This window comes from Chinchilla lanigera, unplaced genomic scaffold (assembly GCF_000276665.1).
Source record: "Chinchilla lanigera isolate Chin_1 unplaced genomic scaffold, ChiLan1.0 scaffold00169, whole genome shotgun sequence".
Taxonomy (NCBI): Eukaryota; Metazoa; Chordata; class Mammalia; order Rodentia; family Chinchillidae; genus Chinchilla; species Chinchilla lanigera.
Genome location: NW_004955570.1, coordinates 1,051,434 through 1,075,997, shown reverse-complemented (window position 1 = coordinate 1,075,997; position 24,564 = coordinate 1,051,434). Strand labels below are relative to the sequence as shown.

General features: G+C 56.6%; 1 protein-coding gene across 8 annotated transcripts in view; it reads right to left on the bottom strand.

The window, feature by feature from the left end:
* Positions 1-24,564, bottom strand: part of Sptan1 (spectrin, alpha, non-erythrocytic 1) — a gene marked incomplete in the record, with an annotated part of 59,990 nt that overhangs the window by 502 nt on the left and 34,924 nt on the right. For 2 of the 8 annotated variants that reach the window (XM_005413564.2, XM_013509403.1), the window contains 33 exon segments: positions 50-197; positions 275-421; positions 503-556; positions 654-850; positions 1,109-1,163; positions 1,919-1,981; positions 2,854-2,871; positions 3,232-3,344; positions 3,434-3,730; positions 3,951-4,160; positions 4,765-4,841; positions 5,223-5,382; positions 6,216-6,314; positions 7,179-7,311; positions 7,583-7,704; positions 7,859-7,979; positions 8,958-9,166; positions 12,328-12,432; positions 13,576-13,713; positions 13,822-13,953; positions 16,018-16,032; positions 16,407-16,569; positions 16,702-16,805; positions 17,456-17,602; positions 17,681-17,878; positions 17,994-18,093; positions 19,389-19,570; positions 19,655-19,799; positions 20,016-20,107; positions 20,639-20,686; positions 22,495-22,530; positions 23,420-23,443; positions 23,782-23,886. In XM_005413564.2, the coding sequence (XP_005413621.2) occupies positions 50-197; positions 275-421; positions 503-556; positions 654-850; positions 1,109-1,163; positions 1,919-1,981; positions 2,854-2,871; positions 3,232-3,344; positions 3,434-3,730; positions 3,951-4,160; positions 4,765-4,841; positions 5,223-5,382; positions 6,216-6,314; positions 7,179-7,311; positions 7,583-7,704; positions 7,859-7,979; positions 8,958-9,166; positions 12,328-12,432; positions 13,576-13,713; positions 13,822-13,953; positions 16,018-16,032; positions 16,407-16,569; positions 16,702-16,805; positions 17,456-17,602; positions 17,681-17,878; positions 17,994-18,093; positions 19,389-19,570; positions 19,655-19,799; positions 20,016-20,107; positions 20,639-20,686; positions 22,495-22,530; positions 23,420-23,443; positions 23,782-23,886 (3,957 nt within the window). 8 annotated transcript variants of the gene reach the window in all.

Genomic DNA, 24,564 nt, shown 5'->3' with positions numbered 1-24,564 from the left:
AGCTGTCCATGGGACAGACCTGCGAGCCAGCCCCGCCGCCCGGGCGCACCTGGTAGAGCTCCTCCTTGGTCACGTAGGGCTTCCCCTCGGAGCTGAGCGCCCGGAAGGCGCTCTCGATCTCCTCGCTGGACTTGACGTTCTCCGTCTCGCGGCTGATCATGAACGCCATGTATTCTTGCAGGGAGACGTGGCCATCCCTAGGGTGGGGTGGGGCGTGGCAGTGAGTGGAGGGCAGGCCGGGCTGGCTGTGGCCACCACCGTCCCCGATGCTTACCGGTTGGGATCCACCGTGTCCAGGATCGCCTCGAACTCAGGGTCGGGCTCCCCTTCCTCCACCATGGGGAGGTCGTAGCCCAGCGAGCGCAGGCAGGACTTGAACTCCTGGTGGTTGAGCCTGCCAGACTTGTCCTTGTCGAAGTGTCTGCAGACAGGGCAGGGCTGCTCAGTATGTGACCTGGCTGCACCGCCCCCGCAGCCCGGAGCCAGGAGGGACCCCACTCACTTAAACATCATGCTGAACTCCTTGAGGGCCTCCTCGGTCACTCCCGTTGTGTTCCTGGAAGGAGAGCAGGATTGGAGGCCAGGCCCTCCATGGCAGGGGACACCTTCTTGCTGGCCTCGGGCCCACGGCTCTGCCCGCCTGCGCCCGGTACCTGGCCTGGATCTGCTGCTCCAGGTTGTGCTGCATGCGCATGCCCAGCTGGTCCAGCTGGTCCCACTGCTGGGCCAGGCCCACGGTGCTGTGCTCCGTGTACTTGTTGTCCAGGATGAGGGCCTCCTCCATGGCGGCCCCCAGGTCCTCGATCTTCTTCAGCTGGCTCCGCATGGCTCGGATCTCCTGGTGCTTGCGCTGCGGGGCAGGGTGGAAGCGTGTGAGACGGGCCCTACTGGGCCCTGCCCGAGACCCGCAGACAGGGAAGAGCAGACGGGGACAGCAGGCTGCCCTGTTGGGGAGCAGCTGCCGAGGACCGTGAGTCACAGATCCGGGGTTGCTTTAGCCCAAGGGTAAAGGGGCACAGCCGGCATGGGCCCCGACTGAAGCCAGTACACAAGAGCAGGCCGCGGCGGTGGGCGGGGCTGAGCTGGGCCTGGAGTGCGGGGCACTCACTTTGGTGGCTTCGAGCTGGGACTCGAGGGTTCCGGATTCTTCCACCATGCAGGACCTAAACACAGAAGCAACAGTGAGGTGGGGCCGAGCTCAGGCAGCAGAGCTCCTGATTAACTGCTCCCTCGGTGAACAATGCCTGGCAGCCTGTGCATCCTCTCTCAGGAAACAAAACCTATCTGCTTCCCGACAGGCCTTGGGGGCCAGGAGGGCAGGAACCCTGTCACCACACCGCAGGCCCGACAGCCCTTCCCTTTAGCAGGTGCCTCCACAGGGAGCCATGTTCCAAGAGGGACAGCATGGCCCCTCCGATAAGCAGGAAGTGGGGTCAGGGGCGGTTTTGGAAAGTGGCCCTCATCCTGCCCAAGGAAAGACATGGAAGCCTGGGCTCAGGATCTGTCACCGGCAGCCAGGGTAGGTTCAGAGAAGCAAGTGGGCTTGGGGGAGCCCGCTTCTCCCCAGGGTCGCACACACACAGCGAGGTCACGGAAGGCTGCCAGTGACCAGAGACGGCACACGAGTTGGGGTCACATGCAGGGATGAGTTCACACGACGTGCAGCACGGGCTCCTCCGTCCCCATGTGCCCAAAGCCCAGCGAGCCAGGGTGAGCCCCAAGTCTCCCCAGGTCCAGAGAGCTCTAGCAGGGAAGGCCCTGGGTCTTGCCAGGGAAGAGGGTGGAGGGGCCGGTGCAGCAGGACAGCCCCTCCATCCAAGCGGCCCGGGTGAGAGTTAGTCAGAAAGCAGAGCCGCTGGGAGGCCACAGTGCATTGGAAAACCACGGTGAGGGAAGAAGAGAATAAGAGGAGAAAAACCTTCCGGACAGGTCATCCCCAACTTCATACTGACAGACACGAATGACCCGACGGTACGCTATGCTAGTCAGAGAGAAGAAACCGATGAGTACAGAGGAGGGCGGCAGCGGGCGCACCCGAGACAGACATGCGCACCAGGCCCCGGCTGGCAGCGTGCAGGCCAGGGCCGTTAGGCGCCGGGAATGGACGCCCCGGGGCAGCTCAGTGGCACTGGCGGGGCCAGCCAGGGCTTGGGAGGAGCCACAGTCCAGAGGGCATGGCAGGCGAAGCGGGGAGACAGGGCAGCAGGCAGCGTGAGGGGCAGGGGGGCTTCGCTGGGCCCGGGCCAGGTGCCCTGTCCCTTGCTCTGTGGGCACTCACGTGGCCTCCGTGGCTTGGGCAGCTTGCCTGCCTCATTCCCACCAAAGGCCGTTTCCTGTCCCAGAACCTCAGGGCACCAGTGACCCTGCCACAGTTTCAGTGGGGCTGGCCTGGCCTGCCCCCATGTCCTACCACCACCAGGCGTTTCCGCCTTCTGCTGACCTCCCCCAGGGGGAGCTGGGGCCATGCCCAGCCTGTGCCCCAACACTGCCATCCAGCATCATGCCTGCTGACACCTGGGAGCTGAGCAGTGTCCCTGGACACACAGGGGATGGAGGCAAAGAGAAGCCCACCATGTCCCCAGGGGCTGCGGCTCTGGGCACCCGGCCTGGCCAGGGTCCTGCCGGGGAGCAGCCCTGGTATGGGGCGGGGACACCATCAGGGCGCCAGTGTGGCTGGGAGCTCTGGGGCAAGGCGGGGCCCTGCCTGGTGCTCAGGCAGGATGGGTATCAGGCCCATCCTGGGGACACCCCCCCCCGCCCCCGCAAGCCAGGCCACAGAGGGACCAGGGACACAGGAACAAGCACACGAGACACCACCACACCACGAGCCCAGACCAAGAGCACGATATTAACCCGTCGAGGAGGTAGGTTCTGTGCAGATCCAAGCAGCCATGGGACAAGGTGGTATCCGGGCGTGGAGGCAATCGGGGACACGGACAGGGACAGAGAGAGAAGACGAGAGAAACAAAACCAAGAACGTGAGCGCTTGTTGCCTTTAACCAGTGCTGGCTACTGCTGCTGGAGGCCGACTGTGGGCTGTGACGGTGCCATCAGCCTGGCCTCTGTCTCCAGGGATGTTCCCCTGGAGTCCTGCTCCCACTGCCCACGCTTGCGGCCCCAGGGCCCACGCAGGCAGAGCCAACCCCCTCTCCGCAGCGAGTGGCCTAGCCCCCAGACGCAGCTCCCGCTCCCGCCCCGGGCTGGGGTGCAGGGCCACCCGGGCGGCCGCACCTGGTCTCCTGGATCCACTGGTGGAAAGCGTTTGCATGCTGCGCGAACTCCTGGCGCAGCTTGTCGTTCTCCTCCTGCCGACGCTGCTCCTTCTGCAGCTCCAGCTCACGCTCCTGTCAGAGGGAGGCCAAGGTCACCTGCTTCCGCCCGGCCCGGCCCGAGGACCGCTTCTACCCCAGCCGAACCCCGAGGAGCAGATCACCTTGATGATCTTCTGCAGGTTCCTCCATGTCTCCTCCAGGGCCTCCATGGTGAACCAGGTGTAGGGGTTGGAGGCCACGCGGAAGCTCTTGATCTGGCGGTCCAGCTCGGCCAGCTGGTTGAAGTCGGCCTGCGCGGAGCTGAGGGAGGAGCGGAAGGCGTCGTGGGCCTCGCGCAAGGCCTTGATCTCTTCCAGGGAGTTGCAGCGCACCGGGTCTGTCAGGTCCTCCTCTGCGTTCTCAAACCAGCTGTTGAAGGCTGACGCCTTTTTGGCGAAGGTCAGGAAGAGGTCCTCCACCTGGAAGCAGAGGGGACCGAGCGAGGCATATCACGAAGAGTGGGGCCAGGGCAGCCCATGTCCTCCCAGCCCTCCTGCCCTTCGGCACGGCTGCAGCTCTGAGGGTAGCGGGGCGGAGGCCCCCAGCTCAAGCTCAGCTCCTCTGGCTGAGGCCACCACACATAGGAAGTCAGGTCTGCCACCCGCCACGGGCCAGCTGAGCCTGCCTGCTGGCCCTCACCTTGCGGAAATGGCTCTGGGCCTCCAGCAGCTTCTTTTTCCGGGTGGCCGAGTTGGCCAGAAGCTGGCTCCACCTCTTCATGAGTGAGGCGTGCCGGGCCTCGATGGCCTTTGACTGGATGTGCTTGGCGGCCAGCAGCTGGTCTTTGAGGGCGGTGATGTTGGCGATGCCCTCCTGCTGGAAGGCCTGCAGGCCAGCGTCGAAGGTCTCCTGCAGTGAGGACGACAAGCCAGCTGGGAGGGACCCCGGCCAGACCTGGGCTTCCTCTCCCGGTGCCTCAGCGCAGAGGGCAGCGGCAGGTTTCTCTAGGTTCCCCCGCCTCCTGCTGGCCCTCAGTCACACCTCCCGCTCGCCTGGAGGCTCCTCAGACATGACCGCTCTCCCCCCACCACTCAGGTTACCCGCGAGGACCGCCCTGCAAGACCGTCTATGCTGGTGACCAACCAGCACCCCACACCTACTGTGTTCCCCTGCAAATAAGAGCTGCCAGGGAAAGAGCCAGTGTCAGCACAGATTAGACCTCAGCGCGCTCTTGCTCAGTGCCCCTCTGTAGGGTGGGGAAGGCAAGGGTAGGCTGATGGCAGCCGGCATTTCTGATCTCTAGTTTTCAAGGCCGAGTATTTTTCTGTTAGGTCTTCTTTTGGGCAAACAAGGTAGGTCCCTAGCTTCACGGAGTCCCAGCCTCACAGTCTGCTTCCCAGTTACTCTGGAAGCTGCAGGCTACATCCGGGCCTCGCAAGAGATCGCCGAGGACCTCAGGGAAGGACACCGAACGCCGGCTGTGGGCATGAAGCGCACCGGCGGCCATGCTGACCTGCTTGGTGAGGAGGGTCTGGACGGAGGACAGGTCCCGGCCATAGTCATCTGTCTTCAGGCTGTTTTCCTTTTCACCTAGAGAAGTGGGTTGGAAACTGTGGCAGCCCTTCCCAGTGCCTCGGGATGGTTAGAGAACGACGCCGCTGAGGGGCAAAGCACCACTTTGCACACACGCGGGTCCAGAGTAGCCAGCACCCCTTCCCGCCCCGACATCGGCCGGGTGCTCCCTGCACCCCAGGCCTGGCCTGTGTGTGACGTGAGCCACACGGGCCCCAAGTCAGAACCCAGCTCCCCACACCCACGGGGATGGATGGAGGCCTAGGCCGGGGCAGCGGTAAGGGTGCTGACTGGCCCGGCCCCTTGGACGAGCCCGCAGTGTCTGCATCACAAGCCCTGGTGTTGTCAGCCTGGTGCCAGCCCTACGACCCACACTCGGCCGTTCTCTCCGCTGCTCACCAATCCAGGACTCTACCACATCCGCCTTCCAGTTGAACTGAAGGAAGGCGGAGTTCTCGTCCAGCTTTGCCTTCCTCTGGGCCGCGGCCTTCTCCAGGTCCGACACCTTCCCGTTCAGGGCCTTCATCTTTGAGGAGATGTTCTCCTCGTGGTGATTGTTCTGGGCCAAACAAAAGCACATCAGCCTCCCTCCTGTGGTGGCCACTGCCCCACGCCCAGGGCGCTCGCCTTCAGCCGGCTGTTTGCACCTTGTGAGCCTAAGGGATGCTGTGCCTGGGCTTGGCACGGACGCTCACGGACGCTGGCATGTCAGTCACAGTGCCGCGGCCACTATTAGTCACCAGGGATTTTGCAAGGAGCTACACCCAGCCCTTTATTTTTAGAGTCAGGGTCTAAATCATTAAGTTGAACAGGCTGGATCAAACTTGAGGCCCTCCTGCCTGAGTCTCCCAGAGTGCTGAGATTATAGGTGTGTGCTCCACATCCAGCCACTAGTTGTTTTTTTTTTTTTTTTGAGACAGGGTCTCGCTATGCAGTTCAGGCTGGCCTTGAGCTCACTTTGTAGCCCAGGCTGGTCTTGAACTTGCAACGATCCTCCTGCCTCTGCCTCCTGAGTATGGGATTATAGGCATGCGCCACCATGCCCGGCCATCACATCTTATTTCGAGTCGATTTTTCTTCTCTGTCACCTCTACAAAAAGGTGGTATGACTGAAAAGGAAACTTAAGTACAGGGGCTGGGGATTTAGCTCAGCGGCACAGTGCCTGCCTGGCAAGCGCAAGGTCGTGAGTTCGATTCCCGGTACCTGAAAAAAAAATACGAAACAAAAAAAAAAAAAAGAAAGAAACTAAGTGCAGCACTTTGGCAGTGCTAATGTCACAGGAGAACCAACGCTGTCCACTTAACGCAGGGAGCAAACCCAGCCTTACAGTTCCCCTCGCCAGGCTGCTCGGCACCTGACCCTTGCCTTGAGCGTCGCACGCGGGCCCTCACCTTCTTAATGAGGTCCTGTCCGTTGGTGCAGACGTCGTTCACGCGGTCCTTGTGCACAGTGAAGTCTGTCTCGAAGGCCTCGTGCTTCTTGAGTAAGCCCTGCGGCCGGAGCAAGGCCAGCTACTGACAGCTGCTGTGCCGGGTGGCCCGGACGAGCGGGAGGAGCTGACGGCCCCCCCAACACAGCAGCCGCAGTGAGCAGAGGGACACTGGGGAGCGGGAGCGGGTGAAGCAGGAGCAGCGGCGCTGGTGTGCAGGAGCCGCCGTGGGAGGCGCCAGCGTCTGCTCACTGAGCTGTAGGGCCCCTTGTGCCCTCTCACTTAGCACATCTCCTGAGGGGCCTTCCGAGCACCGCCACCCCCCAAAGCTCCCTGTGAACTCGGTGATGCACCTACGCCACTGCGTCATCCAAACTACTAGAATGCAGGCTCAGCTGCTGGGAACTCAGGGACACGTGGCCACCATATCCAGCAGTCTCCTGCCAGCAGCGGGCTTTCTGTGCTCCCAGGAGTGTGGGCCGCCTCTCAACAGAACGCAGGGAGGACAGCGCTAAGGCCTGACACCCTGCAGCGTCTGCCCCTGCCGCCAAGGCGGTGGGTTGCCGCAGCCGGGCACGGGGCTGATCGGCAGCTGCGCAGCTCTCCGGCTGAGTGGCAGTCAGGACAACGGTTTCCGGAGCACCGCCACTGACTGAGGACGTGCAGGGTCACGATGAGGCCATCGGGGCAGACAGGTCCCACAGGACCCACGTCCTCGCGAGAGGGGCAGCGTCAATAGAGACAGGCACCCGGAGAAGCACAGACAGACTGAGGGACCTGGCCCACACCCAGGCAGGGAAGCAGAGGCCGCGGCAGAGCACACACCCGCCCGCCAGGGCCCCAGCTTCCAGCCCTCGGGCCGGGGACACCTCGCCTCAGCAGCCTGAGCCCCAGGCGGCGCTCGCCGGGTGCGGCTCTCCCTGACCTGGATGGCAGCCAGCGTGTCTCCGTAATCTTCACTGGCCACCAGAGTCATCTTCTCATTGATCCACGCTTCCTCCTCCTCCACGTTGGCTACGAACTGCTGATACTCCAAGGACTCCTCCAGCCGCTGACCCCTGGTCACAGGAAACAGGACAGTCATAATCCCCTCGGGTGGATATCTGCATTTGTAACGTGTTCTAAAACGTTCCCGAGAGGGGCAGGATGTAAAGGGTTCGGGACGCAAGGCAGATGGGGTCCCTCAGGCAGGAAACGCAGGAGCCACACCCGCACTCAGGTTTGCCGACAGGACGGCTCCACGCAGGCCGGCGGGGTACCCGGGGCAAGCTGACCGGACCGCACTCAACGACAGGCCCGAGCCGGGCCCCACACCAGGGGAGCGCTCACCGCGCGGCCGCCAGCTGCTTCAGCTCCTGCCAGTGCTCCACGAACTGGGCCAGGCGCTGCTGGATCTCCTCCTGCCCGATGGTGTTGTCATCAGACAGCTTCTTGCCCGTGTCCAGGACGCCCTGGAGGGCGAGAGCAGGCAGATCAGCCAGTGAGGCAGCGCTTCAGCAGCTGCATCCCGTGCCTCTGTCCTGGCGGCTCCCTCTCCCGGGGCTGGGAGCAGGGCCCGGAGCCGTGGGCTGTGTCTGTCCCGTGCACCCGCGCAAGCGCCGTCACCTGAATGGCCGGCTCGTGCGCAGCCAGCTCCGCCTCCAGCCGCTTGTGCTTCTTCCTCAGGTTCTGCACACCGGTGAGGTCGCGGCCGTAGTCCTCGGAGCTGACCAGCAGCTTCTTCTCCCTGGGGCAGGGGCAGCACGGCTGCTCAGGGCGCACACCAGCCAGCCTGTGCTGGGAGCCCCTGTCCACATGCGGATGGACACACGGACTCAGCTGTGTGTCCGGGTTGTGCAGGGCACTGGCGCCACCCTTGAGTCTGATTTCATTGTGTCACCATTACACACACACGGACACAGAAAGGTTTTAGATTTCTCTGATGTAAGTCTCACTACATTGTCCATATGGTCCTGAACTCATACACTCAATCCTCCTGTCTTAGCCTCCCAAGTAGCTAGGACTACAGCTATGCACTACTGCATCTTGTGTAGATACGTGATTTCATGTTTTAAGCAAGAAAAGAATCAGGAGAGGAGTCTATCCTTAGAAGTGTGGCACACGCCTGTAGTCCTAGCACTCGGGAGGCTGAGGCAGGAGTATTATTACAAGTTTGAGACCAGGCTAGGCTATGAAGTAAGCTCAAGGCCAGCCTGAACTGCATAGTGAGACCCTGTCTCAAAAAGACCAAAAAAAAAAAAAAACAAAAAAACACCACACTAAAAAGTGGTCTGCTGAAGCTGGTGTGGTGGTGCACACCTGTGATCCCAGCAGGTGGGAGGCTGAGACAGGAGGATCATGAGTTCAAGACCAGCCTGGGCTACACAGTGAGACACTGTCTCAAAATAATGTAGCGGTCTGTATGCATGCTTCATCATGTGGGAAAGAAGGACATTTTAGGGGAAGAAGGTTTAAGGAAAAAAAACTGGCCCCATTTCCTTGAAGAGGTTGCTCTTCCTCAAGTTGGACACACACGCAGTACCACCCAGGGACCAGGGAAGGGCCCAGTGTGACACCACTGGCCACCACTGTACACGGGATGCGGAACGGGGTGTGCGGTGGCCCTGAGAGCACGGCAGCGTCTCCTTTAGCTGCACCTCCCCAGCAGCAGCTGACGAGGCCCTGCGGCCCCGGGGGAACTGGAGCCCAGCTGCAGGACACGCACTTGATCCAGGACTCCTCGTCATCCATGTCCCGGAAGAACTGGTGCAGGCGGTGGGACTCGCTCAGCTTGGCGCGGCGGGAGGCTGCCATGCTCTTGATCTTCTGGAAGCGCCCATTGATGGTGTCCCGCTTGTCCTTCACTTGGGAGGTGTCAAAGGCACTGCTGGTCATCAGGCTGTCCGCCTGGCTGTTCAGGTCCTTTAAGCGATCCTGGGAGATGGGACATAAGGGAAAAGTCAGCTGCCGGGGCCTTGCTTGATGTGGTGGTTTACACTTGTAAACCCAGCACTTGGGAGGCTGAGGCAGGATGATCGCTGCCAGTCTGAGGCCAACCTGACCCTGTCTTATAAAACCAAAACCAAACCAAATAAAAAAACATGGCCAGGGACATAGCTCTGTGGCATGCCTTTTCACTGTGTCAACACCTGCACTGACGGTGCAGAAGCAAAGGAGTGGGAAGCCTGTGCCCTGCTCACAGCCAGGCAGCTGCATGCTGTATCAGCAGGAAGGGACTTTCAGTGACTTGTTATGGTTTGTGTCTGTACGTCCCCGAAAAGCCTCATGTAGTCATGGGCGGGCTTCTAGAGTTTATGACTGATCCATGGTCCAATGCTGGGATTATGGGTGTGAGAGCCGCATACAATGTAAGGGAGGGAAAGAGGCTGCTCGTCACCTCTCTTCCCTTTTGCTCTTGCTGCTTTTGCTGTTTTCCACTGCCATGAACTGTTGCCCTCTGCCATGTGCCACTCTGCCTTGGAGCCAGCCAAGTACGGACTGAAACCTCCACAAACTGTGGGCTAAATAAACCTTTCCTTCCTTAATTCTGGGCATCTGGTACTTTGTCTCAGCAATGAGAAAAAAAGTAACTAAGACACGACTATAGTGACTGTTGTTTTGAGATAAGGTCTTGCCACGTCGCTCAGGCTGTCCTCAAACCTGCAGTCCCCCAGCCCCAGCCCCGGCCCCCAGGTGTGCACTGCAGGTGTGCAGCGCCTCTGCGCCCAGCAGAAGCCAGGTCTTCACTGGCACCCACCAGCGTAAGGAAAGGTGCTGCAGTTAAGGTGCCTTTTTTCTTTGGTTTTAAATTGTGTAAGTGCCAGGGATCCCACAGAGCCTCATACCTTCTAAGCACGCGCTCTACCCGGGCTGTCCTCTGAACCACCGCAGGCAGCGAGTGGAAGGTAATGTAATGGGCTGAAGACACGGCTTAGAGGTAGAGCACTTGCCTAGCATACGCATGAGGCCTTGAGCTCAACCCCAGCATTACAGAAACAAGTTAATTTTTATTGAATATGCAATTTTTTTTTAACTTGAAGAACATAAACTGGTCACTCAACCTGGGGCATCCACGAGACACTTCAGAATGAAAGAAGGAAAGAGTACTGATGGCTGGGTGCTAGTGACAGAGTTCAAACCTTGAGCTGGGTACAGCCAGGCACTTGGGAAGCTGAGGCAGGAGATTAACAAATGCCAGGCCAGCCTGGGTAACTTAACAAGTTCCTATCTCAAAAAATAAAAAGGGCTGGGAATTTGGCTTAAAGGCAAAGTACCCCTCCGTTATTTTTTCTTTTTTCTGGTACTGGGGATTGAACTCACAACCTTGCGCTTGCCAGGCAGGCGCTGTGCCGCTGAGCTAAATTCCCAGCCCACTTGTTGTTTGTTTTTGAGACAGGGTCTTACTATGAAGTTCAGGCTGGTCTTCAACTCACTTTGTAGCCCAGGCTGGCCTTAAACTCACAGCGATCCTCCTGCCTCAGCCTCCTGAGTGCTGGGATTACAGGCGTGGCCCACCACGCCTGGCCTCTTTCCTTTTGCTTTTGAAAAAATATTGCTGCTTTTCACTACAAACTGTTATGTCAAAAATTATAACATATCAAGCCGGGCGTGGTGGCGCACGCCTGTAATCCCAGCACTCGGGAGGCTGAGGCAGGAGGATCATTACGAGTTCGAGACCAGCCTGGGCTACAAAGTGAGCTCAAGGCCAGCCTGAACTGCATAGTGTGACCCTGTCTCAAAAAGACAAAAAAAGAAAAAAAAAATTTATAACATAGCCACTGTTATTTGGCATAAACTGCTAGTACCTGAACTTTCCTCTCATTTTTTACTGAGTTCATGACAGAGGGCCCAGGCGCCACACAGTAGCGCTCCTCACAGCGGCTGCCCAGCAAGCCGTGCACTGGCTGCAATCGCAGGCCTTATTCCCACTTCACCCGCATGTGTGAGTGTGCACGGAGCACGCAGCGATCTCCTCCCACCTGCACTCATGGAACCAAGAAGCAGAGTTGTTCCATCACATGAAAGATTTCCCTTGTGGGCTGGGGATGTAGCTCAGTGGCACAACCACCTGCCTGGCAACTGCAAGGTCCTGAGTTGGATTCCCGGTACCAAAAAAAAAAAAAAAAAAGGCCTCCCTTGTGTGACCCCTCAGCCCCGCCCTTTCCTGGACTTACCCCGAGGTGGTCAGGAATCGGTTCTCCAACGCTAATTTTACTGCTTTGAGAATACAGAAGCAGAATTATATGTTTGTTTTGGGTTTTTCTGTTTTTTGAGACACAGTCTCACTAACGTTTACAATGTAGCCCAAGCTGGCCTCAAACAGTGATCCGCCTACCTCAGCCTTCCCGGTGCTGGGATGACAGGCGTGCGCCTCCATGCTAGGCTTGAAGCAGAACCACAGAGGCTGTCATCTTTCAGATGTCTTTTGAACATTTACCTGTGTGTGTGTGACACTGCGGACTGAGCCCTGGGGTGGTCAGTCTACCCCTGAGCTACCCTGGCCCTTGCTATTTTTTTTAAGAGAAAGTCTAAATTGCCCAGGCTGGCCTTGATTTTTTGATTTTCCTGCTTTCGCCTCTTGTGTAGCTGAAACTTACTGCTGTGAACCACGTTTGGCTTAAAATTTTACTTTTAAAATTTGTAAGATGGGCATGATGATCTATGTCTGTAATTCCAGGGCTCAGGAGGCTGAGGCACGAGGATTGCTGCCAAGTTTGAGGAGAGCCAGGACTAAACTCTGGGGCTCTGTCTCAAAAATCCAAAGAAGGGGCTGGGGATTTAGCTCAGTGGCACGGCGCCTGCCTGGTAAGCACCAGGTCCTGAGTTTGATGCCTGGTACCAGAGAAAAACAAACAAAAAATCCAAAGAAAAAAAGAAAGAAAAATTTAAAAACTTAAAAAAAAAAAAGATTTTTAAAAGAGAGTAAGTACTAACAGCTAAAACCTACATAAACCAATTTTCTTAGGGGCTGTCAGTAATTGGCCCAAGTGTAACGGCCTCAACACCACGGGAGGCTGCGCCTTCCCTAGCACCCTAGCTCTCCCTCACAGGCTCCGGAAGTGTGTGCTCGGCCTGCCCACCCACGCCCTGCCTACCTCGTGGGCTGAGATGTCCGCCTCCAGCAGCTGGTGCTTCTTCAGCAGGTTGTTCACGGAGGCCAGGTCTTTGCCGTAGTCTTCAGATGCCAGGAGGGCCTCCACCTGGCAAGGAGACACAGAGAGGAGAAGCTCTGCGGGGTGCACACACTGTGTTCCGGAGCGCGCAGGCTGCCTAGCAGCTGCTCCAGGTCCTGATCAGTCACAAGTTGGCACTGTGGCAGCGCCACTGCCTCTGCCAGCCCATTAACTCACACGGCTGGCTGAAGGCACAGGTCCCGCCTGCTCTGTGTGGCGAGGCCTGGAGCACGGCGACTCACTGCCACCAGACTCGCCAGGGAGGGGAGCAGCAGTGTGCACACAGGCTAACAGCTGTTCCCTGAGGCGGGGCTCACACCCTGAAGTGGACACGAGGGACAAGGCTGATGACAGCAGAGCCTTGGGAGGGGCCCGCCCAGTTGCTCTGGTGCTCGGGAAGAGTTTTTAGTGACTTGGGCTAGTGCTCCTGATACACACTAGTTGGGCTGGGGATATAGCTCAGAGGCATAAGTGCCTGCCTCCAAGGTCCTGAGCTCGATTTCTGGTACAAAAAAAAAAAGGAACATAGCTACATACACACTAGTGAAGAGTCATACTGTGAGCACGCACGCTGTAACAGGCCTCTGTGAATACCCAAAACACTCACGCAAATAGCTACAGATTGCTGAAAACACTTTGAGACCTTAACGGTGGTCTCTAGGAGTCCCTTCATTCCTTCCTTCCTTCCTTCCTTCTTGCCTTTTTGAGACAGGGTCTCCCTATGCAGTTCAGGCTGGCCTTGAGCTCACTTTGTAGCCCAGGCTGGTCTTGAGCTCGCAATGATCCTCCTGCCTCAGCCTCCCGAGTGCTGGGATTACAGGTGCATGTCACCAGGCCTGGCGAGTCCATTTCTTTTCATCTGCTGTACTTTCCTGACTTTCTCCACAGAGAAAGGGTCCCCAGTGCTGGCTCCCTGACCCACAGATGGGTCAGGGCTCCTGCAGTCAGGCTCCCACTCCCTCCATGCCTCACCTACGGGTGGGGTGAGCTGAGCTCTTCTCTCCACACTGCCCCCTCTGCTTAGGAGTCTCCACAGCATGCAGCTCCCCGTCCAGAGTGAGGGACAGGCGTCCGCGAGCACTGCCTGCTCCTGGTCGGGGTTCTGACCCACTCACCACCCTACATGCCTAGGCACCCCTGCTGCTAGCCACAAGAGCTGCCCCGCGGTACCTCAGAGAGCCAGAAGTCGAAGTCCTTGATGCCTGTGTTGAAATTCTGCTGCTTGTTGGCCTCCTTCAGCTTCTGGCTCTTCTCGGCTGACTTCTGCACCAGGAACTGCCACTGGTCAGCGAGGGCGGCCAGGCGGGCCTGGGGAGAAGGGGCCGTCAGGATGGGAAGGAGCTGCTCCCTGGCGCTCCCACCGCCCCCTGCTCTCCAGTGCCCTGTCCTGTGCAGCAGGAAGGCGCCAGGCCGCACCTTCACGGCATCCTCGCTGCCGGCGCAGGCGCCCCGCTCAATGAGGGAGTTGCCCATGTCGATGACCCCGCGGATGCGGTCGGCGTTGGCGTGCAGCTCAGCTTCGAAGGCCTGGTGTTTCTGGTGCTTGCTCTGAAAACACCAAGACCCCTGTCAGAGCTGCCCCCGGGAGGCGCTCTCTCAGCAGCAGGGCTCTCAGGAGAGAGGGGTGGTGGGGAAGTTAAAGAACGAGGCCCAGGGATCCGGGCCGGGGAGGAGAGGAAGTCCTGCTCAGCGGGGACTGGATGTAGTTCTGCACGCTGAGCACGAGCTCCTGAGGTTACAGCCTCCCTGATGTTTTGTCGGGTGATCGCAATGGCTGCTTTGAGCTTTTGTGTTTTCAGTTCTGGGGATTGAACTCAGGGAGTACTGAACTATATCCCCAGCCCTTTTTATTTTACTTTTCACAATTCTGAGATAGGGTTTTGTTTTTGTCTTTCTGAGAAACAGTCTCAGTATGCAGTTCAGGCTGGCCTTGAGCTCGCTTTGTAGCGCAGGCTGGCCTTGAGTTTGCAAGGATCCTCCTGCCTCAGCCTCCCGAGTGCTGGGATTACAGGCGTGCGCCACCACGCCTGGCCAAGATAGGGTTCTGCTTACTGCGCAGGCTGGCCTTGTACTTGTACCCCTCCTGCCCTCACTTCCTGAGCACCTGGGATTACGAGTGGGAGTCACACACCCAGCCCAATTTGTTTGAATCTACTTAGATGTCAATTTCCACCCGCCGTGACTCTGTCCATACTGGACAGAAATGTTCTGCTTTATTTCTCTGAGACAAGAGTCTTGTTATATAGGTCAGGCTGGCCTTGAATTTGTGGTGATCCTCCTGCCTCAGCCTCCTGAGTATGGCCCAGCTTGGACAGAAATTCCTAACAAATGACATACATGAGGGTATCTTGCCATCTAAGGCAGCGACCACCATACAGACATGTATCTGGTGGCTAGCCCCGTCCTTCTGTTGGCTGGCACCCTACGGCCACTATAAACCCAGGCTTGCTTGCTTTCTCATCTCGTAGGTGCCCCGATCAAAACGCTGGGCTGTTACAAAACCCAGGTCTGACGGCAGGCGGAATTTATTTCTGCTAGGAAAGAAGGGCTGGGGAGTGGGACAAACTTCTCAAGAACTCATTACGAAACAGAAAATGCTAAAACACTACAGAGACACCTGCAATATGACGGCAGCTGAGGTAGCATTCTGGGCAAAACACCTGGCGGGTGAGAAACGCAGGGTCTCGGGAGTGTGTTATGAGCGGGGTGGGGGAGCAGCGCAGCTGGGGAAGAATTCTGCATGAGATGTTTCATTTCAGAGGCAGCGATTGTCAGAGGGGGCCCCTGGCGGCTCAACTCAGCGGCAGTGTGATGTGGCCCTGCTGTGGACTCCACCCACCTGATCCAAAACAAAGGGACAGAAAGGGCCTCAACCTCGGACCCCGACAGACGTCCAGGTCTCTGCTGTGTCCTGCTCTGAGCACTCTTTGGCTTGAAGCCCACTTACTCTCTTCTACAGCTTCCTTCTGTCGCCCACTTTTGCAGCTTCTGAGCTATGCTGACAGAGATGTCTCCCTCCCTTCCCTTCCCTGCTGGGCAGCACCTACTCTTTTTTTTTGAGACAGGGTCTCGCTATGTAGTTCAGCCTCGCCTTGAATGTGAGGTGACCTTCCTGCCTCGACCTCCCGAGTGCTGGGATTACAGGAGCGTGTCACCATGCCCAGCTCCAATGTCTGCTCTTATCTTCACCTCCAGCTCCTGTGTGACTCTCCATAGCTTCCCAGTTGTTCCCCCGAGGCCAGCACCTCTGGGTGTCCACCGGACTCATACCCTGAGCAAGACAGCACTGAAGCCTGCAGAGAAAAGCTGACTGTTCCGTGTTCAAGAGAAGCATCCTCTGGGAGAAAGCAGGCAACGACTGCCCCTAAATCAAACACCATACAGAACTCGCCTGCATGACGACTGGGGAGAGGGGGTGAGGGCTGCAGGCCAATTACAACAGAGAAAGCCACATCCCACAGGGACACTGGGTGGAAGGGGATGAGTATTAGAGATGAAAAGCACGGATGGAGACACCAGTGGACCACGTGTGACCACAGTGAGCGCACACTACAGCGAGAACAGATACCAGAGCTCACGGATCTAGAACTCTTAGAAACATAAAGAACTTACCAGCAGCTTGGAAAGCTACAAAAACAGATTAAAAGAACAAGAGTTCAGTACACTGATATGAACACACCGACTGCTACACACAGAGCCTCCTCTCGCCATCCTACTTCCCCGGGAAGCGCAGTGCTGGGAGCAGTAACAGGACGGGGATTCCACCTAATTTCACTGCACACACGGCTTCCACAAAGAGAGCCAAGACAGGCAGCTTTCAAGCGGCTCGCTCACTGCGCAGGGCTTTTCTGGGGGCTCGGATTAGCGAAGTGTTTCTCACTGGCCTCAGTGCGAGTGCCGGGGATGCTGTGATAGGTACGCCCCCTTCGAAGACGGTTACGTAACGGCAACTGTTCAGCAGCACACGGTTCTCAGGACAAACGCCCGCCCGCCCTGCGCACCTGGATGTTGGTGGGGTCCTTGTATGACTCATCGCTCGCTGTCTGCAGCTTCTCACTGATCCAAGCCTCGATCTCATCCACATCCCGGCTGAACTGCTGCAAGGTCTGGGACTCCCCAAGCTTTGACCTTTTCTCAATCATTTGGGCTTTTAGGCGTCTCCACCTGCACGTGAAACCATGAGCGCAAATGTACACGTCTCATCGTGGAGGAAGCCAGAAGCCAGGCCAAGCCAGGCTCTGAGAGGTGGGCACACGTCCTCTCTGAGCGGGTGCCTGTGAGCACTAGGACACCCACCTGTCCAAGACCTCGTTGCGCCGGCTTGCGATGTCTCCTTTGGCATAGTGGCCAGCGGCGATGAGCTGATCCGCAAAGGCCTGCAGGGCGGCGATCTTCTCCTCCTGGGGGAAGACAAAGGCAGGAGGTCAAGGCGGTCCTTCTGAGACTGCTGGTCTTCAGAACAAAGTGGTTATTTTAGGTGACTGGGAACTTGCTGGTGACAGGATCACAATACACTGACACTTTAGAAGAGTGTAAAAAGCCAAACAAAAGCTTGATTTTAATCATTACTTGAATAGAGTTTAACTCAAGATTCCAGGTCACATTGGGGTGGGCTAGTGCTAGGACACTACTAGATGTCAGACAAAACGTTACACTTCATACTAGGAAAAGGTAACCAGATTTTCAACAAAATAGTTAATAAGTCAGTGTTGTGTATTTTCTTTCAAATTATTCCTAACTCCTTAGGACATCACTTATATTAAACTTCAGAAATGCTGGAATTATTTAAAGTTTTTCAGGCTTTATTTGTGGGGGAGCACAGGGGACTAAACCCAGGGCCTCGCACCTGCTCAGCAAGTAGCCTACCACTGAGCCACATCCCCAGCCCTCATAGCAACTGCCAAAGCTCTCTAGCTGGGAAAAACCAAGCCAGAACTACTTTTATTCTGATCTTTATAAGAAGAAAGGAGAACTAGCCAAATAGCTGAACTGACAAACAGATGTCAATCAGGAAAAAGTCCACACTCAGGCTCGCTGGCACGGGCCCCACCTGGACATTGATAGCTTTGTCAAAGTCCTCGTGCTTCTTGATGAGAGCCTCCACGCTGTCCAGCGAGTCTCCTTTGTCCTCGGTGTCCAGGAAGGCCTCCCGCGCAGCCATCCAGCTCTCGGCTTGCTCGCAGTCCCGATGGAACAGCTGCGGGGGCGGAGAGGCAGGTGAGCAGGCAGGCCCCAGGCAAGGACGTGTGGGGTCGGACGCCTCGAGCTCACGCACCTGCAGCTCCAGGCACTGGTCCAGCATCATCCTGCGCTGAACCCAGGCCTTCTCCAGGTCTGCACGCCCCTGATCGAGGATGTCGAGTTTCTCCTTGATCTCAGGGCTGGCATAGTGCCCATGAGCCAACAGCTGCTGCCCAAACTGCTCAAATGCCTGGAAAGTGCCAGCCCTGGCATCAATTTCCGTCCGGTGTTCCTGCCAAGGGAGGGAATGGATTAGGTAACTGGCAGAAGACGCACACACTAGTGTCAACCACTGGCTCACAACGAAGGCTGGCAGGCGAGGGCACTCGGCAGGCATGTCTACCCACCTGGTGCCGCTCCAGCAAAGCCTCGGCTCCGGTGACATCCTTGGCCAGCTCGTCTGAGGACACCAGCCCCCGGATTCCATTGATCCAAGACATGAGGTCCCTGGAAAACAGAACCGCAGGGGACTAGCCACTACTAACCTGGCAAGTGGGCCTCTTGGATCAGTGAGAAGCTCCAGGAAAATGAAACTACATCACTCTTGCCTCAGAAGGTTATTTGGGGTTAATCTAATCATCAAACAGGACTGGGGCTTTGTCACAGGGCTCCAGAGCCTCTTGTTCTTACTCAGACACTTAAAAAAAGGGAGCCTTTCTTTGGGGGAAATGAACAGCTTTATCACTAAGGTTTTCCACTGTACAGACTACCAATTGCTAACACAGTCAACACAACACCTGTGCTTAAGTTTCTGATGGCTTCAAAGGAGTCTTTCATTAGGACTAAGCTTGGAAGCCCCAGGCCTGTGCGTGCATTTAACCCCAGCTTCTCACAAAGACACTGCTACGTGGGTGTGCAACTAGTGTGTGAGGCCCTACAGCCCATGGTTTGGTCCACTGGAAACGTCCAAAATAGGCAAATACACAGAGACAGAAAGCAGATGAGGGTTGCCAGGGGCTGTGAGAGGAGGTGGGGAGCCATTAGCTGAGGTGTAGGGGGCGTTTGCAGGGAGGAAAAAGTTCCCAAACTTGAGAGGTGGTAGCTGCGTAACACTGGGACAGCACGGAGTGCCAATGACCTGCACGCTTTAAAATGGGTCCTGAAAGCCAGGTAATGCGGAACACGTCTGCACCCCCAGCACTTTGGGAGAATGAGGCAGGATGATTCCAAGTTTGAGTCCAGCCTGGGCAGTTCAGTGACTTACCAAGACTGTCTCAAAATACAAAAGGCCTGCAGGCACAGTTCAGGGCAAAAACCCTGCCGCCACCCCCACTGCTGGGGGGAAATGGTTGTCGGTATGTTACACGATTGCCTCAAGAAAAAGAAAAGTGGCGAAACTACCAACTGAGATCCCTCTGAGGCCTGGGGGCGCCGCCTGCCTCCCCCCGTCTGAGACTGCACATGCCCAGGTGAGAGTCAGTGTGCACACAGGAACACAGTACAGGAACTCCTGTCCTCTGGGCTGCATCGCGCACCCTGTGGAACGTTCTGCAGCCGTAAGACCAGGGAACCCTGGACGCAGAACACTGCACAAGACACTTGGCCGCGCTGCTTCTAATGTCAGTACCATGAATGATAAAAATAGGGTGTGGGGATATAGTTCACAGCTCAAGTAGATTTATCTTGGACCTGTGGCACTCAGTAGTTTGATTCTGCGGTACGAGCAGGTATTACTTTCATAATAAAATGACCACCAAAAAGAAGGCTCTGACGTCAGAACTCTGAGCAACACGTTTTCCTACCGGAAATCACTAAGGAAGCGCTGCAGGTCATGGGAGTCGCCCAGCTTGGCCTTGCGCTGGTCGGCGCGTTTGCCCAGGCTGCTCCAGGCCTGGTTTAACTCGGTGCACTTCTCTTTAAGATCCTCTGCAGCCTCGGGGTGGGACTGGATCAGGCGCTGGGCTGTGTCCCCGAGGGAGTTGACCTGTGGAGAGAAACGTGTGAGGAACGCGCTAAGGGAGCCCTGCTCTGCACAGCAAGGCTCTCCTCCACCCCAGGCACCACTCACCTTGTCGCCCAGAGCCGCAAGGTCCCTCTCGAAGCCCTCGTGCTTGCGCTGCAGGGCCTGGACGCTGGCCAGATCGTGGCCATAGTTGTCTGTGTTGAGAGCCTGATTCTTCTCTTCAATCCACTCTTTTGTCTCGTCCGCGTCCCTGTGGGCGACAGGCCCACGTGCAGGTTAGTGAATCCTGCGCACACTTACCTCCAGGACACACACAAGTCCCGTTAGCTGGCACCTCGAAGTGTTTCCGAGCAGCCGCCTCATCAGCTAGAGCCCTACGCCCCACAGCACAGCCGTCGGTAAGCTCGGGCGGTCAGCGCAGGCTGCTAGCCCGTTCCTCCTGTGCCCACCCGCGCTGGGCTCTTACCTGTGGAACCTCTGCACTTCATGGGCGCTGCCCAGGAGCTGGCTCCGCTCCTCGGCCAGCTGCTGCAGGGACCGCCAGCGCTCGTTCAGCTCCTGCCGGACAGCACAGTGTTGGCCCTGCCTGCCCCTCGGTCACACCACAGCCAGGCCTTGGGAGAGGGGCTGACCTGGGCTGGGGCACTCAGGCACACAACTTGGCGTTTCCAACCTCCCCAGCTAAGTTAGTATCCAGCAGCAGTAAAATTCCACAAAGTCAAAACCAGCCACATCACCTGGCTTCAGAAACCCCTTGGAAGCTAACTTGTGCGCTCTCTCAGCTGGCCAGGGGCGTGGCATGGGGCCTCTGCTTCTACCTAGCTGCTACCTTAGCCAGAGCAGGAGGCCGGCAGAAAGGTGCTAGCTGTACTCTTGCCTGGCTGGAAACCCAAGGCAAAGCCCGCAGCACCACTGACAACCTGACCGGGTAGCTGGGCAGGCCACCCTCGGTCCGGTCCTGAGAGCCTCCCAGGAGGCCTCCCAGGACGTGCAGTCACCCAGCCGACTGGAGCAGGGGATCCAGACGACAGGGAGGAGGGCAGCGAGGAAAAGCACGGGAAGCCAGGGATGCTGCTCCCCATTCCTCACCTTGATGGAATTGAAGGTGGCCACGCTATGAACCATCAGACGCGCAGACTGTAGGGAAGAGAGCAGAGGAAACTGATCAAGCGCCTGCCAGAAAGGGACAGAGACCTGAGCCGCACTCAAGCCAGTTACCTCAACGCGATGCTAGGGCGGCTCTGAGCAGGGGCGCTAACACACCGTCAACCCCAGAGGCTGAGGGGAGGCCAGGGCACAGCTGAGGCAGCCTTGGGGTGACAGGCACTGGGCGAGGAGTGAAGAGAGCAGGAAGAACCGCAAGAGCTCATCGGCTACGGGCAGTCTTTATCTGTCCTACCCCACGCTCCAGAAAACACTGTTTAACACCTGCGGCAGCTGAAACTGTTTAAAATGTATGGTGCCCTAAGGGTCACCTTCATGTGTGACACAGCTATGGGGCTGCTGCTCTTTTTCATAGTGTCCTTCCCACAGAAAGGACAGCTTTGCCAGGGAAAATGCAACTAAGCAGTCAGTTAGCTTTCACTCTGTTCTTCTGAGACAGGGTCTCACTACAGTGCAGGCTGGCCTCAAAACTCTCGGCAATCCTCTTGTCTCAGCCTCCTGAGTGCACACGTAACAGGCATGCGCCACCATGCCGGGCCTCCATTAGCTTTCTTCTCAGCATTGTAGACACTTCTAGGAACCCCAGAGCCTGTGCCAGTTGCACGGAAGAAGGCCCACAGGGCCCGGAGCGCTCCAAGTTGCCCTAGGAAGGGGCTTGGCTCAAGCGCAGGCGAGGGAAGCTTGTCAGTGTTCCTGCCAACCTCAGGCGTCATGCAGCTGTCCCAAGGGCATCCCTGTCTCCCCTCTCGGAAGGAGCAGGTATGGGCGTCTGTGAAGGCATCTAGAACACTGACACTACCAAGAAAAGTGTGAAGGTAAAGAGCCACTGTTCTTGTAAGTCATCAGTCATCAAAGTTTGCTCTCTGAGAAAAGTCAAGATTGAAAGCGAGAAAAGTTGGTTTCACAGAAGACACCCTACCCCCTGGCAGAGGTAGTCAGCGGGCCGGGTCCCCAGGACAGGTCCCAGGGCAGTGGAGCAGGGGGCAGGAGGGGGATGGGTGCTGGGGCCACAGGTCTTGTGTTCAGGCCTCACTTTTGGTCCTTTTCTCTTTGAAACAGGGTCTTGCTCTGTTGCCCAGGTTAGCCTTCTGTCTAAACCTCCCAAGTAGTTGGACTTATAGGTACATGCCACCACACCTGGTAAAGACACACTGGTCATGATATATATAGAAATCTACTCTAACTTGCCTAGGGCTCCAGTGACTTATTCCCCAGAACTGGTCAAGAAGGAAACACCAGAATTGGGACTTAGCCTTGTAATCATTGCTGGAGTACAGCATGTGCACCTCTTGCCCCGTCCCCACCCTCCACCCCTCCCTGTCCCGTCAGGGGTGTGTCCCTGCGCTGTGAAGCGCCACGGCTGCAGAGCCTGAGCCTGGTCTATGCAGCGGCTACCCTGTTTCTCCCCTCACACCTCTGGCTTCAGAATCTTCTACAAAGGAGGAAGAGGGACGGCTGACCTTCCTTCACTTCCACAGTCATTTCACACTTATATCATCGCAGACTGCCGTGGGAGGCACCCAGCAACGCAGTACCCCGTGACACCCAGGCTGGTGATAAGGTCCGCCCAGACTGAATGAGCACTTGGAGCCTGTGTATCACACACTGCACTTCCTGAGCTAAGAGGACCCAATACCCAGGTCAGAAAGAAGCCAGCCCCGAGTCTAGAGATGACAGAGAGACCAAGCTGAACATTCAGAAAATCGCACACCCAGTAAGGACAGAAAACAATATATACTGCTGCAAAACTCTTGGAAACCAGCTTGCAAGAGAGCCCTTACCTTCCACGGGGAGGCTGTCTTGGAATCCCCTTCATCCTGTTCAGAGGAAGAAGAGTTTAGGGAGTGGACAAGGGACCCCAGAGCCACCCCGTACTGACCCTGCTTGTGACTGGTGACGGTATTTCCTGGGGCACACTCAGGTAAGTGCACAAAAGCAGCGCCACCCATCTGTGGCTCAGAGATGCCCATGGACTGGCAACAATCCCAAGGCTGGGTGAAGAAATTTATGCAAACAGAAAAAGTCCAGTATTTCCTTCCAGTAGGAGAAAAGGAGATGAGGAAATTGAATAAGAAAACGACCAAATTTTCGTTGTTGTTTTTTTTTTCTTTGGTACCAGGAATCAAATTCAGGACCTCATGCTTGTCAGGCAGGTTTGGTGCTGCTGAGCTATATCCCTGGCCCCAAGTTTTCTTATGTCATACTTGTAAGGTTCTTTGAAAGGGGTAAGGGGTAATAATGTTAAATGATAGTTGGGGCAAAGCTTTAGAAAACAGATTTTCTTTTTTTGAGACAGTCTCACTTAGTAATTCAGGCTGGCCTTGAACTACGTAGCCCAGGCTGGCCTCAAACTCTCGGCAATCCTGCCTCAGCTTCCTGAGCGCTGGGATTACAGGAGTGTGCCACCACGCCCAGAGAGAGGGTGTTTTTGGTCTTCCAGAGAATAGCAGATAGATGTTTCCATGTTTGATGTCATTTTGACAGGTAAAGGGTTACTCTTTATTTCCTTGAGGGGCTGGGGATGGAGCCTGAGGCCTCACACATGCTCAGCAAGCACTCTAGCAAGTAGAAACCAACGTCCACAATTTCTTTTCCAGAGTTTATACACAAAAGGATCTCTGAGGCTCAGGAACAGAAATCCTCAGGACACAGCTCCTGACTTTTCAGCCTCCCCAAGATCTACTGCTTTCATGGTCCGAGACTTACCCGGGGCATCGCGCCATACACCTCCTACAAGGAGAGAGAAAAACCGGTTTATCATCAGAGGAAATACAGCCCCCTCGGCACACATGATGACTGTCAGGCCAGGAGAAACTGAGAGAATGCTGGCCCGCCGAAAGCAGGGCTGCCTGGACGCACACACGAAACCTTCCAGCTGCTAGGAACTCACAGAAGCAACACCAGTGAAGGGCTCCACGAACTTTCAACAAGGGAGAACACAGAGTGCCCAGGGATGAAGCTGGGGATGCTGGCCCAAGGCAGCGGTTCAGGGCACACAGAGCCCCAGCTCTTGCTAGGAAACCCGGCGGGTAGGGCCGTGAGGGTCACAGCGAGGGAGACATACCCACCTGCTGCTGCACAGCCTGCACCTCCTCCGCCATCAGACCTTCAGATTCCAAGTCCTCAGCTATCTTGTTAATGTCCTTCAGCCGGGACTCATTGGCCTTCAGATCCTGTAAAGCAAAGGCAGGAAAACTAACCCACACAGCAAGTCATGGCAGAGGACAGCAGCGGGATGGCCTGTGCAGGGCTGTTCCATAGGCGTCCTGTAGCTTCACAACTCAACGGGGCTTGAGGCCAATACCCTGACTGCCACTATCAAGGAAGCAGGGAAATACACAGTCTGTCTCCAATTTACTTCATTAACTATAGCTAAGAAACCATTACTCTGATTGAATGTGTGGGGTTTTATTGTTTTGTCTTTTTTGAGATAGGGTTTTACTATGCCATTCAGGCTGGCCTTGAACTCACTTCGTAGCCCAGGGTGGCCTCAAACTTGCAGTGATCCTCCTGCCTCAGCCTCCCAAGTACTAGGATTCTAGGCATGCACTACCATGCCTGGCTGAATGTGTTTTTTTTTTTTTTTTTGGTCTTTTTCAGACAGGGTCTCGCTGTGCAGTTCATGCTGGACTTGAGCTCACTTTGTAGCCCAGGCTGGTCTCAAACTTACAATAATCCTCCTGCTTTAGCCTCCTGAGTGCTGGGATTACAGGCATATGCCACCACGCCCAGCGACTGAATGTGCATTTTTTTTTTTTTTTCTCCGGTACCGGGAACCGAACTCATGACCTTGCACTTGCCAGGCAGGTGCTTTTGCCGCTGAGCTAAATCCCCAGCCCCTTGAATGTGCA